This window comes from Euleptes europaea, chromosome 8 (assembly GCF_029931775.1).
Source record: "Euleptes europaea isolate rEulEur1 chromosome 8, rEulEur1.hap1, whole genome shotgun sequence".
In the NCBI taxonomy this organism is placed as follows: Eukaryota; Metazoa; Chordata; class Lepidosauria; order Squamata; family Sphaerodactylidae; genus Euleptes; species Euleptes europaea.
The window spans coordinates 78,019,978-78,034,837 of NC_079319.1; the positions used below are offsets into that span (position 1 = coordinate 78,019,978).

Genomic DNA, 14,860 nt, shown 5'->3' on the forward strand with positions numbered 1-14,860 from the left:
ACACTTTTTCAAAAAGGAGCATTTACAGAAATCACTGCTTCAGCCATGCTCACAGTGGCTTGGCTCCAGTGATGCACAACTCATTCCACTTGCACAAGATTTACAGCAACACTTTGCGCATCAATACAATTTTTAATAAAATAATTATGTGCAAGTGGTGCAGTGGAATGTACAGCAGAGGGTTACATGACTGTATAATTTGAAATTGCAATTTGTATTAGAAGATTTGTTTGGGTTTTTTTGCCGTCAAGTCGCAGCCAACTTATGATAACCCTGTTTGATTTTCAAGGCAAGAGACTTTCAGAGGTGGTTTGCCATTGCCTGCCTCTGTGTAGAGACCCTGGTATTCCTTGGTGGTTTCCCAACCAATTATTAAACTGGGCCAATTCTGCATAGCTTCTGAGATCTGATGAGAACAGGCTGGCCTGGGCTATCCAGGTCAGGAAATCAGGAGAAATACCTTACATTTTATCCTGTGCACATGGTGCAATCGCTTTCACTTAGCACAAACTGACAATTAGAATTACTTTTAGCGTGTGTACAAGGACTATTGTGCACCAGGGTTGCCAGCTCCGGGTTAAGAAATACCTGGAGGTTTTGGGGGTGGAGCCTGAGGAGGGTGGGGTTTGGAGAGGGGAGGGGCTTCAATGGAGTATAATACGATAGAGTCACCTAGAGGCCATTTTCTCTAGGTGAACTGATCTCAGTCACCTGGAGATCAGTTGTAATAGTGGGAGATCTCCAGCTACCACCTGGAGGCTGGCAATCCTATTGGGCACACAGAATTTTTTCATGGCATCCAATTCAGTAGCCCTAAATGTTCTTCTGGTTTTATAGACAGGGATTTTAAAGTGAGAGTGAGAGCATTTTGCCTAAGACCACCAAGGGGCTATATAGCTGAGTTGGGAACATCAGCTCCATTTTGCTGTTCTCAGGCGCTACTCAGTTAAATATCTAGTCTGTGAAAATACCACTTTCCACAGTATTTATTTTCTGCTAAACGGTCTAGATCACTGCAGCTTTGCAAAACCAGCATAATGTAGTGCCATCACCCACTCAATGTATTTATTTGTTCAGGAAGAACATGTCAAGTCACCATGAAAAAGAATACCCCATAATATTCATCTCAGTGTTTCTCTCCCCTTCTCCCCCATTTTATATGAGTTCCAGTTAATTTCATCTCTTTAATATCTTGGTGATACATTCCTCGTAATTTGATTAATATAGTGAATACACTGTAAACACGAAATAAGAAAAAGAATTTACCAGTTTGATTTTCTCTCACAATTTAGACAGTAGCATCTAATGAACCTACAATTTACAGGTATGAACACTGGAGAGTAGTAATTTAAACCTGAGTTGGGGGAAAAGAAAAGATCTCTGAAATATGTTCCAGAATCTACACAGATATCTGTTCTTTAATAAAGTCTCTCCTACAAAACCAACTGTGACTTATTTACCTGTGTTTAGAAATTTTAAAATGAGAGGAGGAGCTGGAACAGATTTATTGTGCGAAAACGGACAATTATTTAATGAGCCCCGTTTCTGTCCTCATGAAAATAAAAGGCAGAGGATTAAAAGAAACCTCTTCTCAATTAGCATCATTGCTACATCAATTAAAATTTGTCTGCCAGTGAGCCCCAGTGAATAGCTTGTTCGAAATACGCCCAAAGAAATCTGTTTTCTCTGAAACTCGGAGGCCTTTTTAAACACAAAAGAGATGCACGCTTCTTTATGGGTGTTGCCAGGTGTCTCAGGTTTCTATCAACTATAGACACCCAAAGCAGATTTTTCTCAGTATTTTCAAAGTTCAAGATTTTGGTTTGTGGATTCACAACACATAGTAAGTAAAACCATTTTAGGCTGGAAATCCTGCCAGTAGGAAACAGAAAGAGCTGCCACAAATTACAAGTCTTGGCGCAAATGTTTTGTTAGGCTTGAAATCAGCATTATAATTTCTATTATGAATATTCCAATTTGGGCAGGAGGAGCACTTCCACGAATGACCCAAAAAGTAAACTTGTATCTTATTCTGAAGTTATTAATGTAGTCATACCATGGCTAGCTTACATGAGCTATCTGTATTGCAATGCACTAAGGGGCCTGGTGGAATTTATTTGTGCATTTTGAAGTGGGTACCCTGCTTTTCCCTCCAGCGGGAGCCCAAAGTTGCTCACAGCATCATTCTCCCTTCCTCCACTTTATTTTCTCAACCCTGTGAGGTGGATTAAGGCAGGGGTGGGGAACCTTTTTTCCGTCAAGGGCCATTTGAATATTTATAACATCATTCGCGGGCCATACAAAATTATCAACTTAAAAATTAGACAACCAAGCCCCAAGCAGGCAGCTGCCCCAGATGACACCCCCCCGGCACAGGCAAGCAGGCAGGCATCTAACCGGAGGCGCATTCGCCCACCTGGTGGCACAGGATGGTCTGTTGCACCAGCCGGGTGTAGCCATCCAGCCACATACTGGAGTTGCTCCTGCTCCACATGGTTGGGGCTAAATTCTACAGCCAGCTCCTGCTACCTCTGCCTGCAGGGGTGAAATGAGGACACGCTGGCTAAGAACTGCCCCCCCCCCAATGCATTCTGACTCTGCCCTCTTTAACCCCTCCATTGTCGCCACTTCCGCCCCCAGCCCTCTTGTAGTACAGGGGGAATATGTTTCTCCATGGCCCGGGTGGGAAAGGGTTAACACTGTTTCTTGGGCGGTCCTAGCAGCTCCATAGCTAACGACTTCTGCAAGGGGGAAAAAGGTTCCTTTTCTTGGCAAAACAAACTCACATCCGCCTTGAATAGAGGCTGTTCCTGTCCGCGGGAGGGGGTGGATCGCCAGTCTTAGATCCTTCTGAGTTAGAGATCTTCCAGGACCCATGAAGGGCCAGACCAAATGACTTTGCGGGCCTTATACGGCCCCCGGGCTTGATGTTCCTCACCCCTGGATTAAGGTGAGAAAGAGTGACTGACCCAAAGTCACCCAGTGAGTTTTCATGGCAGACTGGGAATTTGAACCTGGGTCTCCCAGATAGTAGTGTGACACCCTAGCCACTGACTCTGGTTTGTGGTGATGAATCCTCTGGCAGTGATTGGCTGAATTGCCCTAATATCATAGGAGATGGAGAAGGCAGCAAGGTGTTTGGCATGCCTTGTTTTTGCTGCTTAGGGTGTTAAGATCAGCAAGAGGGAGCGACCAAAGTAGAAAAGCACACCAATTGTGGTGTAGGAGGAAGTCTGGGCTCCCCATACACCACCCAGACCTTCCAAACACAAGAAAACAAGCCATATGATAAGCTATATGGCTTGTTTTCTTGTCATGGGCCCCTAGGATGACCAGGCTTCCAGAATACTGTCCTTCCCCCTGTCCCCTTCTTGGAGACCCTACTTGGATGGGTGTGTAGGCCACTGAAGAGTTAGAATCCAACCAGACAAGGGAAACTGTGAGAGAGAAACTGGTAGAGCGGAAAGGTGCACAAAACTAGAAGCTTGAGAGGTAAGGAATCACACACCTGTTCTGAAATAAGCAGCTAAAACTCTTGCAGTGTGCCTGTGCTTTGCTGGTGGCAAATCATCATTGTCTAGAATGATTAACATAGGCTGATCCACGTTAGTTTTGGGAGTTTATTGGGTGAATGGTGCTACCCACAGTCCCGCAACGCCCCCCCAGCTTCTGGGCATTTTGTAAAACAAGAACCTGAATCCCAGGATGCTCTGCATTAAAGGAGGGGGGGAAAGCCTAGCAAGCTCATTTCCCCTCAACAGTCAGTCACACACACACACACCCTCCTCCATCTGGAGATTTGCTTTTTAGGAAACACAGAACCCCCCTCTCTCTCTTGAACACACATCCGAATAAAACAAAGCTTTGCAAATGCATTGGGCTGGGGAAGGTCAACTCCTCTTATGGCTGTTGTTGCGTGGATGGCGACAGGCCGGGCTTGGTTCGAATGCCTTGTTGGTCTCTGCAAGATCCCATGTGGGGGGTGGAGGGTGGGGACCAGGGCCGGATTTAGGTTTGATGAGGCCCTAAGCTATTGAAGGTAATGGGGCCCTGTATATGTCCAGCCGTCCTTTGTCAACAACAAATTGTCGCTGTTTTTTGTGTTGAATATATGCTATATGGTAATTTATGGACCTAATAGGTATCTAAAGCCTATTGGATAATATTCTGTATTTGAGCTCTGCACATAACAAAATATGTATTTTACCAAAGGGCAAGAGTCCAGTAGCACCTTAAAGACTAACAAAAATATTTTCCGGTAGGGTATGAGCTTTCGTGAGCCACAGCTCACTTCTTCAGACACCTGTGAGCTGTGGCTCACGAAAGCTCATACCCTACCGGAAAATATTTTTGTTCGTCTTGAAGGTGCTACTGGACTCTTGCCCTTTTCTACTACTGCAGACAGACTGACACGGCGACCCGCTGTATTTTCCCAAAGTATTTGTTGAACTGAAATACAATTAAGAAGAAGGATATTAATAGCGAAATAATTATCAAGCCCTAACTTAACATGATTTTTTATTCATAACAAACTTAATAATGCAAACACTGCGGCTGTATGTAGGTTTTATTTTATTGGTTTTTGTATCTTATATTTTGGACATGTACATCCAGGTTTTTTTTCCTTTAATTTTTTTGCCCCCCCCCCAAGAGAGTGGGGCCCTAAGCTATAGCTTCTTTAGCTTATACATAAATCTGGCACTGGGTGGGGGGGGGGGGACGACCCTCTGGTTCTGCAGGGACGGAGGGAGGAAGGGACGGAGGGAGGGGCAGGTCTCCCAGAGCAACTCTGCTCCAGTCCAGAGATCCTTAACGGGGCACATAACAAAATATGTATTTCCCCAAAGTAATTGTCGAACTGAAATACCATTGAGAAGCAGTACATTAACAGCGAAATAATTATCAAGCTCTGACTGAACATGATTTTTTATTCCTAATGCAAACACTGTTTGCTGTATGTAGGTTTATTATTTTATTTGTTTTTTTTATCTTATATTTTGGAAATGCAAATCCAGGTGTTTTTGGAAATGCAAATCCAGGGGGGGGGGCGCTAAGCTATAGCTTCTTTAGCTTATACTTTCCTTTTATCCCTTAGAAGCTCCTTGATCAATTGATCTTGAGCAGCAGATCTCTAGTGTTGGAGGGGTTCGCTTATACGTAAATCCGGCGCTGGGGGTGGGTGGGGGGACGACCCTCTGGTTCTGCAGGGAGGGAGGGAGGGAGGGGCGGGTCTCCCAGAGCAGCTCTGCTCCAGTCCAGAGATCCTTAACGGGTTTTCCTTCTCTCTCCCCCCTTCCTCCCCCCGCCCCTCTCCCCCTCCCCCTCCCCGCCGGACTCTCCCTCTCTCCTCCCCCCTCCCTCTCCGGACGCGTGTGCGCCCTCTCCCCTCCTCCTCCTCCTCCTCCTCCTGGACCCCCGGCCTCTCCCCCCCCTGCAGCGCGCCGGGCGACCCTGCTCCCGGTCCCCACCTTGATGGCGGCATCTTCCGAGGAGGACGTGGACCGGAGGCCCATCCGCAGAGTCCGCTCCAAGAGCGACACCCCCTACCTGGCCGAGGCCAGGATCTCCTTCCACCTGCAGGCAGGTGAGTGGCGCCCGGCCCCGCCCCGCCCCGCGGGGGATGCTCCCATCACTCAACCCCCCCACCCTCTTTGTGTCTGCCGGCTTCGGGGGGGGGGGTCTTGTGCTGCAGGAATGGGCGTAGCAGGCAGAGCAGGGGGGGCGAGGAGGAGGCTTGTGGGGGGACCCCTCGCTGCAGCTGCAGGGCTTGGGGTGGGGGGGAAGGTGACCTCAAAGTTGGGCATGAGACGCCCCCCCTCCCCTCCAGGCAGGCCAGCCCTGGCTCCTTAAAAGAGGGCGGCTTTCTTCAAGAACCCCCCCCCAAAAAAAACATCACCCCCTTCTGGCGTCCTTCCCAGCCTCCCCACTAAGGATGCCAGCCTCCAGGTGGGCTAAGGATGCCAGCCTCCAGGTGGGAGCGGGAGGGGATTTCCCTCCCCCCCTCCCAATCACAGCTCATCTCCAGACTACAGAGCTCAGTTCCCCCTGGAGGGAATGGGATGCTTTGGAGGGTGGCATTATATACCGGGGAGGCCCCTGTCCTCGGGCTCCATCCCCAAATCTCCAGGAGTTTCCCAACCTGGAGCTGGCGACCCTACCCACCCGTCCCCTGCCAGTGGCCAGGGAGGATCTGGCAGCTCACACATATTTCCTGTCTCCCTCAAAGCCCAGTCCTCTGGTCCCCCCCCCCCAACCCTGCACACTATTGGACAATATTCTGTATTTGAGCTCTGCGTTCTTCCTCCCAACCCACCTGCCGTCTTTCAGATTGCAAACCTTACTGGGTTTGCCCAGCTCCTGTTTCTTCCCCCATCCCCAAAGAAGAAATACCAGAATGCCCTCAAGTGACCATTCCCTGAGCCACAACCTCTCCCTCGAGGAGCAGTGTTGACCCTGCTCCTGGGGCCTTTTAGAACTGCCTGGCACATAGAAATGAAGCTTTTCGTGGCATGGAGAACAGCAGGACAAAAAAAGTTCCACCTGCTATGTTTCAGGCTGCTATTCAGAGCCTAGGATGGGAGCCAGGTGGGAGCCCCACTGTTTTGCTCAGTGACCACCGGCTGTCCTCTGTGCTCTGAAAATAGGCTAATCAATCCCCCCCCCCGTCATTTCTCCTCTTCTTCCTCTCTCACACCCAACTGGCCTTTTGCTTATGATGTAATTGGCGCTACGCCTGAACAGTTAGTGCATTTCCCTTTCGTGTGCCCATCAGGCCCCCATCCCATGTTTCTCCACAGGCTCCTGTCTCAGGGTTTCCCCAGACACTTCCACATGCAGTGTTGTACAGAATTACCTCTCCAATGCTTAAATTTCTACTTTCCCATTCTGTGATTTCTTACACTGTCTCTAAGCCCCCTTTCTTGTAACTTTCTTTTTACCTGCTTCTGAAGGATGATGGAAGGAAGGGAAAGCTGTGGTTTACATCTGTGCTCCCTTTCCAAGCCAGACATCCCATAGGGAAAAGTTCTGGGATGCTTTATGTATTATTGATTGTTATCATTACAGCCCAAATTTCTTCCATCATGGAACTCAAAAGCAGAGCGCCAAGAGCATGTGGGGTTCCCAGGAAGTCTCCTACCCAAGCATTGGCCACATACAAGTCTGCTTAGCTTCAGCAAGATTGTTGTATCATGCAACCTCCCACCATCCCCTGCAAGCTAGATTAAACAAACCTCAGCTGCACATTTTTCTTTATTGAGAGGACATATATAAGTACCACCAAAATGCAGCATCCTAAAGGATTGTGCGGCACAGGTTTCTCTGTCACGGGTTCCCATTAATTGACTGTCTAGGAAGTTTAGAGGAAAGCAGGTGTGGTTGAAAACTGTTGCTCCTTTTGATGGAATTCCTCTTTCAACACAATGTCTTGGATCTTGTGGACAGGCTTCTCAGATGGAAGGGATTTACAGCAGTGAATCAGGACTTTCTTGCCTGTCTCCCCCTCTGCAGCTCAAAGTGGTCCCAAAATGCTACTCCCTGTGGGGACAGCCCCTGACTCCGAAACTGCATGAGTGCAGCATTGGATGCCTGCAATGGCAAGGAGTATTGGCAAAAAATCTACACCCCCTTCCATCAACAGAAATTTTCTACCGAATCCAACCCATTAAATGATTGTTTTGGATGGAGTTAGAGGATTCTCTGTCCCCCTCCCCCCCTCCTGAAACTTGGGGATGCTTCTCCATCACAGCCCACTTTTACCTTCCTGTCTTTTTGCACTTAATGATGCATTGTGTGTATGTCTGCTGATACGGTAAAAACTTTGAGTGATACATCATTAAATGCTATGCAATCATTACAAAGGTGAAGAAGTTTGTAAGTGTGGTAGACATGATTTTGCACCAAAGAGCCAGAAGGTGATACCAAATGGTGTTGATTTTTTAAAAGTGAAACTGAAGATGGAAAAATCAGAGGATGTAGAGTGTTCATATGGTTGGAGGGTGTGAAATGTAAACGAAAGTGGTGGTGCATCGTTCTGAAATGGCTAAATTCACAAAATGTACTATCATAGGTAATGCTATGCCATGCTTACCAGTTGGCACGATTGGGTTACTTCAACTTTTAACCTTGCAGTTGCATCTCTGAAGAGGTCAAACGTTAGCAAGCTTAGCAAAGATGTGTAATTGTTCCTTCTTTTCCTCCCTTTTAACATGTGTAATAGAGGGATTTCTCTTCTCCACTAAATAGTGAGCTTTCTCTCACTGGGCTCATTGAGGAACAGCTTGTCACCGAAGTGTAAATACTCTGCAGAATGCTGGAGGATGTTTTCTTTAATCCATATTCTGTTTGATGGCTTTGGATTTTTTAAAAGTTGATGAAAATTGGTTGCTAAGCAATGTTTACAAAATGAGCAGAAAGCTTCATTAATACACATTCAATGCCAAGTATTTATAAACATCATAGCATGTGACAAGGACCCATATTTGACTAAACAGGCTTATTCTAACCAAATGTGGTGCACAGCCAAGGATTTCTTTGACTAGAAAAACTCCAAGATCTAAGAAATACACCAGTGTCGTTTACTTCAACCAGTGGTTCATGTTGCCCTTAACAATTGCATAAATTATTAATGTGGCTTTAAAGGGAAAAAAAGAATGAAATATCTTGAAAAAGAACTTTTTGATACACCTATAGCTTTTCTTAAAAGTCGGTGCAGATTCCAAATGTTATGTCTATATGCAGTGTACTTGAATTTGACTCGGTATGGAAACCAAGAGGTTTCCTCTTCCATTCATTACATTACATACCAGTTCTCTATCAAGTTTTCTCTTATGCAAACTGGGTCCCTGTAAATCTGAAGGCCAACTAGGTAAGCCTGTCTGTGCATCAGGTGCTGTTCATTATAGTGTGGTGCTGAACAGAATGCCTGTAAGACGGCAAGAAAAAGCAGATCATGCCACGAGGGATTGTTTTAAGAAATAGCATATATGTTCTGCAGGTTAACCTGGGTTCGCCCATGTGTATATGAATGCCTCTGGAAGGAGAACACAATGACATGTCTTCAATTCAGCAGAGCAATCAAAGCTAAAACAATACCAGAGGCCCCGGAAAGCTCTTCCTTGCTTCTCACTTAATGCATTTATGATTACAACTCCTGCTGCTCAGTGGCTGCTGGCGTTGCCGTTTTGCCCGCCAGCTGCTGCTTCTGGGTTCCTTTGATCTGGTCATTGTTTTGTCCTAAGATAGCAGCTTGGATAAGCTGCATCAAGGTGAAGGTTTTGCTTCCACCGGTGCTTGAGATGGGCAGCTACGCTACGGCCTGTGTGCAGCTGTACACCACTGTTCTTTGTAAAATAAATGGCTGGGAGCCAACAGCTTTGTTTACCTCTTTAGCTGTAAATTATAATTATACTATTACTGCTATCTTTGTTGCTGAACAGGCAACGGGGCAACACACGCGTAGACAATTATTCAGTTTGGGAATAGCGAAGTGTTTTTTCTTTCTCTCCAAAGCCGTTAAGTAGGGCAACCTTTAGCTGCCCTTCTAATCAGATTAAATTAATAATTTGCCTCTCCGTTTTGCATTGCATTGTTTCTTTAGATTTCCAGCCAATATTTATTTTATTACCTTGCTTTGTCAATACTGTGCTGTATTGCGCAATTGACGCTGGTGTCATATGAACTCAACGTTCTTTTATATTCCACAGCCTCTGAATAATAGTCCCAGTTTACCACATGATAGCATTTTTGTCACATGGTTTATTGGTTGTCTGTGTTACTAAAACATGGTCGAATTTTCCCAAGCATTCTTCTGTATGGGTCTTCTATTGGGGCCCTTTCCAATGGCAAGAATTCCTCCCATTTTTCATATGGATGGTTCTGTGTATAAGTAATCCACGGCTTGTGGTGCTGACTGAGGAAATTATCCCCTGAATTGTAAAGTTTTCTTTGCCTTTTGTTTTTCTCTATGATTTTCCAATTTCACCATACCAAGTTTTGTTTATGTAGTGATAGAATTAATAATTTAGATAATTCCCTTACATTTAACAGTATTAGGATAGAAACAGTCCATTCCTAAAGGGGGGGTAGATCCGCGGTGGCTGGGAGCCGCGGAGCCGCGCCACCTCCTCTGAGGTTTCCTGAGATGCAAAAAAAAGAAGGTTTTTTTTTTAAAGTAAAAAAAATTAAATGGGGGAAAACAGTGAAAACAGTGAGGCTGCGCCACCAAAAAGAGGCAGCTTCCTAAAGCCGTGTTTGCTCCCACACTGGTGTGTTTGCCACTTTATCCCATGATAAAGCACCTATGCTGGCATGGGGTCACGCCGGCTCCTAAGGAGATTCCCACCCCCCCAGGATTACAGCCTTAGTTTAAGGACTTGTCTTAAGATCGCATGACCCTAGTTCTAGACGGCTGCGTTAGCTGTTGTTCTTCATATTATTGTTTTAAGCCATTCCTCATTTTGGTAATCTGTGCCCCCAGAAACTTGTATACTTTAAAAGATTTAAAAAGTATTGTTTTGGAGAGCTGGTTTTTGTGGGGTTTTTTTAAAAGAGTTTTAAAGGCTTTATTTTTCTTTACCGAGAAACTGTATCCTAATGTCACTGAAGTCATGTACAATGTGTGAATGCAGGATTGGATTTTGATGAGTAGAGTGAATTTGTGGGGGGGGGTGAGGAACGGGCTATTGTTTTCATTTTTCAAAGATGGCACACTCATGCTTATCATGTAGGGTTGCCAGGCCCTCCCTGGCCACTGTCAGGGGATGTGGGGGGCATAGAATTTCCAGCTCCAGGTTGGGAAACTCCTGGAGATTTGGGGATGGAGCCTGGGGAGGACAGGGATCTCAGTGGGGTACAATGCCACAGAGTCCACCCTCGAAAGCCTCCATTTTCTCCAGGGGGAACTGATCTCTGTAGTCTGGAGATGAGCTGTGATTCCCGGGGATCCCCAGGTCCCACCTGGAGGCTGGCATCGCTACGCTTATGTGCCCAATGGAGATTCCATTAAGAACACTCAAACAAAAACTTTTTGCCATCAAGTCACAGCTGACTTATGGCGGCCCCGTAGGGTTTTCAAGGCAAGAAATGCTCAGAGGTGGTTTACCATTGTCTGCCTCTGTGTCACCATAGGGGCTCATTTTAACCTCCCCTTGAGTTAGCCACTTCTGTGAACAAAGAATGAGGAAGCCATCACAAAACGCTGCTGCAGTGCAGAGAGGACTCAGTGGTGTTCGTGTCTGTACCCCCTAGCAACAGAATGAGTCAGCGACTTGGGGTGGAGCTGCAGCTGCCATGGTGTTGCAAAACTAGCCATGGTCAGCTGAATTGCAGTACTTTGGCACCCATTTGAGAAGCAAGCAAACCTCTGCACATTTCCCCTTTAGAAATATGAATTTCATGGAAACGAGAGGAATTTTCCTATTGAAATGGGACCACCTTCCAACAAATCACGTCTATATGCTGTTATTTCTGCAATAAACCTAACAGCTGTGCATGTCCCTGAGTGAAATCACAATACGTAACTCCACACATTCAGAATTACGACTCTTTTTTTTACTGTTACATGACTTTAGTGCATACAGTAAAGGCAAGAGGAACATTATCCACTGGTAAATTGGCCTGCATAAGCCACATTGAGATAGATGGGAGGTGCATAGGAACGTATCCAAAGAGCTGCCTGGTAAATTGCACCCTATATGAAAAAGGCTTTCCTTATTCATCACACAACCTATTATTACCATGTAAACTCCATTAACTTCAGTGGGGTGTGTCCAAGTGTGCATATGGCTGCAGTCAGTACAAAGCTATTCTGACATATGATACTTAAAAAAAAAAATGCTAAATGTCACTTCTTGTAGGCAGCCCACTATTGGGAAACATCATAAAAGCTTTGTTTTACAAAACATTATTCTAATTTATACAGGCCATTTTAACATCTACATTTAGGGGTGACAAATGCCAATCAGTGTAGCTACATAGGGTATTTGTGACCTATAAGTATAGGTCTAGTAGGGAGTTGGATCCAAGTCATGTGGTTAAATGCAAAACTATCCTTCCACGATCAGAAGCACCAATTTGGATTCAACCCATTTGTAGCTGGGCATCATGGAACAATAACATTTTATCCAGGATTTTGAAAGTCACAATGCACCTGAGATAATAGCAGGAACACAGATCACATCCAGGACATGAGAAAGGTTGTTCTGTAGTCTGCTTACTCTTAACCTCTGACACAATCACTTCTTAACAAAATGCTGCGTGTCAAATTGAGTCTGTCTGAAACTTTTCTGCAATTTCAGCAGAATCACTCTGTAGTTAGGGGGTGGGGTGGGAATATAACAACCAGTGCTTCTACAAAGTCATTTTCACTTGCTGGTAATAAAAGTAGAAGGGGTACACAAGCGCTTGAGACACAAATAAATAAGGAAGCCCTAAAGCTGGGTTTCAGTCTGTTAGTCTCTTGCCATAAAAACCCCAAAAGGGGTCGCCATAAGTTGGCTGCGACTTGACGGCACTTTACACACACAACGCTGGGTTTCAGTGCAAATGCAGCAGTGAAATTTAATGGTGCCACCACATTGTCTCCTATGGAGAAAAAGAGAGATGAACCAGGCTAGTGTTTCCCTATGTTGATGAAGGTTTCCCAAAGCAAGAAAGTCAAGTGGGAAGGAATGGTTCCTACAGCACCATTGTGCAGTAGCTCAGGAACCAGGGCATCCAGTGCTAGAGCTGTGCTTTGCAAGACTGTCACAGAGACAAAAGACCACACAGAAGGGCTAAGAAGCACTGCAGAAGAGAAATCCTGCACTTGCAAATGGAGAGCTTACTTTTAATTACTGGCAAATCAGTATATATAATGAGTGCTTCTGTTGTAACAGAAATGGGGTGCCCTTTGGCTGTGTAACCCTTTGTACCAGGCCAACAGAGGGCAAGGGATGTTGTGTAGAGACCTACTTTTATGGAATGGCTACTGCAGCTGGAGCCAACTTCCTGGAATAAATGTTGGATTTCAGCCACAAGGCCTATTATCTGCAAGCCAGCTGGACTCTAACAAGTTGAAGAAGCAATCTCTGTGCCAGGATGTTTGTGAAATTTTTTGAAGTTAGTGAAATGTGTCCTTTTGAGCTAAGTTATCAGTCTGTTATTTTGGGTAATGCAAAAATGCCCATGATTAGAAACTGATGGTGAAACATTGCCCAGTTTAATGACTGCCAGGACACCTCAAGAGAATATTTACTCCTTATAGAAATTATAAGGCTGGAAAAAATATAGCTAGTTATCACTTAAGTGAAAGTGCTAAGTATTAGCTGGTGCTAATCAGATGTATACAGAATAAATACCCAGCTGTTCAGATTTATAATGGATTCAGAAATATCCAATAAGCATTTTTATAGCATTCCTCCTCAGTTCGCCTCTCATCATTTGGATTGGACAGGCCTTGCTATAAATTATTAACATTTTATTAATTGATATATGAAAGGGAAGTCTGTTTTCATAAGACATTGGGAGATAGCTCTGTTTTTTAATGTCCAACTGCGGGGTATATTCTTCATATGTATTTCTCAGATGACTGACTCTTGTGCAAACTTACTTGAAAATAAGCCCCATTGGAGACAGCCGGCTTTGCTTCTGGCGAAAAAAGGGACACAAGATCAGGCTGCAAGTCAGTAACTATTTCTCTGTAACATTTACTCTGATGCTGATCCTCAAATCAGTTGCTTTAGAATGGTCCCGTAACTCTCATGGGGATATCAGAGGGTAATAAACATGGCAGTGGGGTTATGTGATTGAATCCAGCAATTATTTTGAGATGAATAGTTTGAAGATGACAGCTGTCATTACTGAACCGGGTTTCCCCTCTCATCAGTAGCATCACTGGATACTACAAATTTATTAATTCAGAGAATTTATATGGTGCCTCTCTGGAGGCTTGCTTGAGGGAGCTCACAAGTACAAATAATATCATGAAATCATAAAAACAACAGCATAAATCATCTATATTAAAAACTAGCTAGGCACATAAAAGGCAGCATAAATGTGATTCTTAGATGGTGGTGTGTTGAAGCTAAAAGGTTAGAGAGAGGAAACCCTCTTAGGACTAGCTATGTAGTCCTAACCAGAGTTACATCCTTCTGAGGTCATTGATTTCAGCTGATTTAGAAAGATGAAGCTCTGCTTAGGAGTGCACTAAAATCTTCTTAAGACACTGGTGAATAAATTGTGCTTGTTTGGATTCTTAGGTAGTAATTTTGTTATGGAGCAGGAAAAGCTTTAGGAAATAAAGAGGAAGTAATGTGAATTTCTCTGTTATTGGCTATGGGAGTTGAAATTGCCCTTTTTCCATTCCTAAGATTACAAGTAAAAGACCAGATATACTTTTGACTCCAGGCTGTAGCCTTGGTGTATGCTATCAAAGAGCAGATCAGAAAGAGGAGCGATTGCTGTAATATTTACAACTAGGACACAGTAGACTAGTCACTGAAGAAGACATTTCCTTAAAATGAGGCTATAAACTATCATTTTAGGAGGCTCACCTTTGTGATAAACTCTAGGCAAGCTCAATTTCAGCATTTGCTGTGTAATAAATATGCATGACTGAAAACGTATTTGGCATAAAAAGCATCAAAACCTAGAACAAATGTACCTCTCCTTGGTTAATAACATGAGTTCTAAGAGCATTACTCATTCTTTTATAAGCATTTAAATATGCTGATAAACATATTTATAATTTATAACCATTTAAATAATTTTACCTTAGTTAACTTCTTATTCACCATACTTTTATTACAGAGATGCATTTGTGGACATCAGATTAATTTCCTGACTTCTGGTCTGTAAATACAGGTCTTCATTGCACTGGATT

General features: G+C 44.4%; 1 protein-coding gene across 2 annotated transcripts in view; it reads left to right on the forward strand.

Moving 5' to 3' along the window:
- The window catches only part of PHACTR1 (phosphatase and actin regulator 1), a 373,767-nt gene that overhangs the window by 7,267 nt on the left and 351,640 nt on the right, over positions 1 to 14,860 (forward strand). For both annotated transcript variants that reach the window (XM_056854193.1, XM_056854194.1), the window contains exon 2: positions 5,438 to 5,584. In XM_056854193.1, coding sequence (XP_056710171.1) covers positions 5,438 to 5,584 — 147 coding nt within the window. The remainder of the gene's footprint in view (positions 1 to 5,437; positions 5,585 to 14,860) is intronic.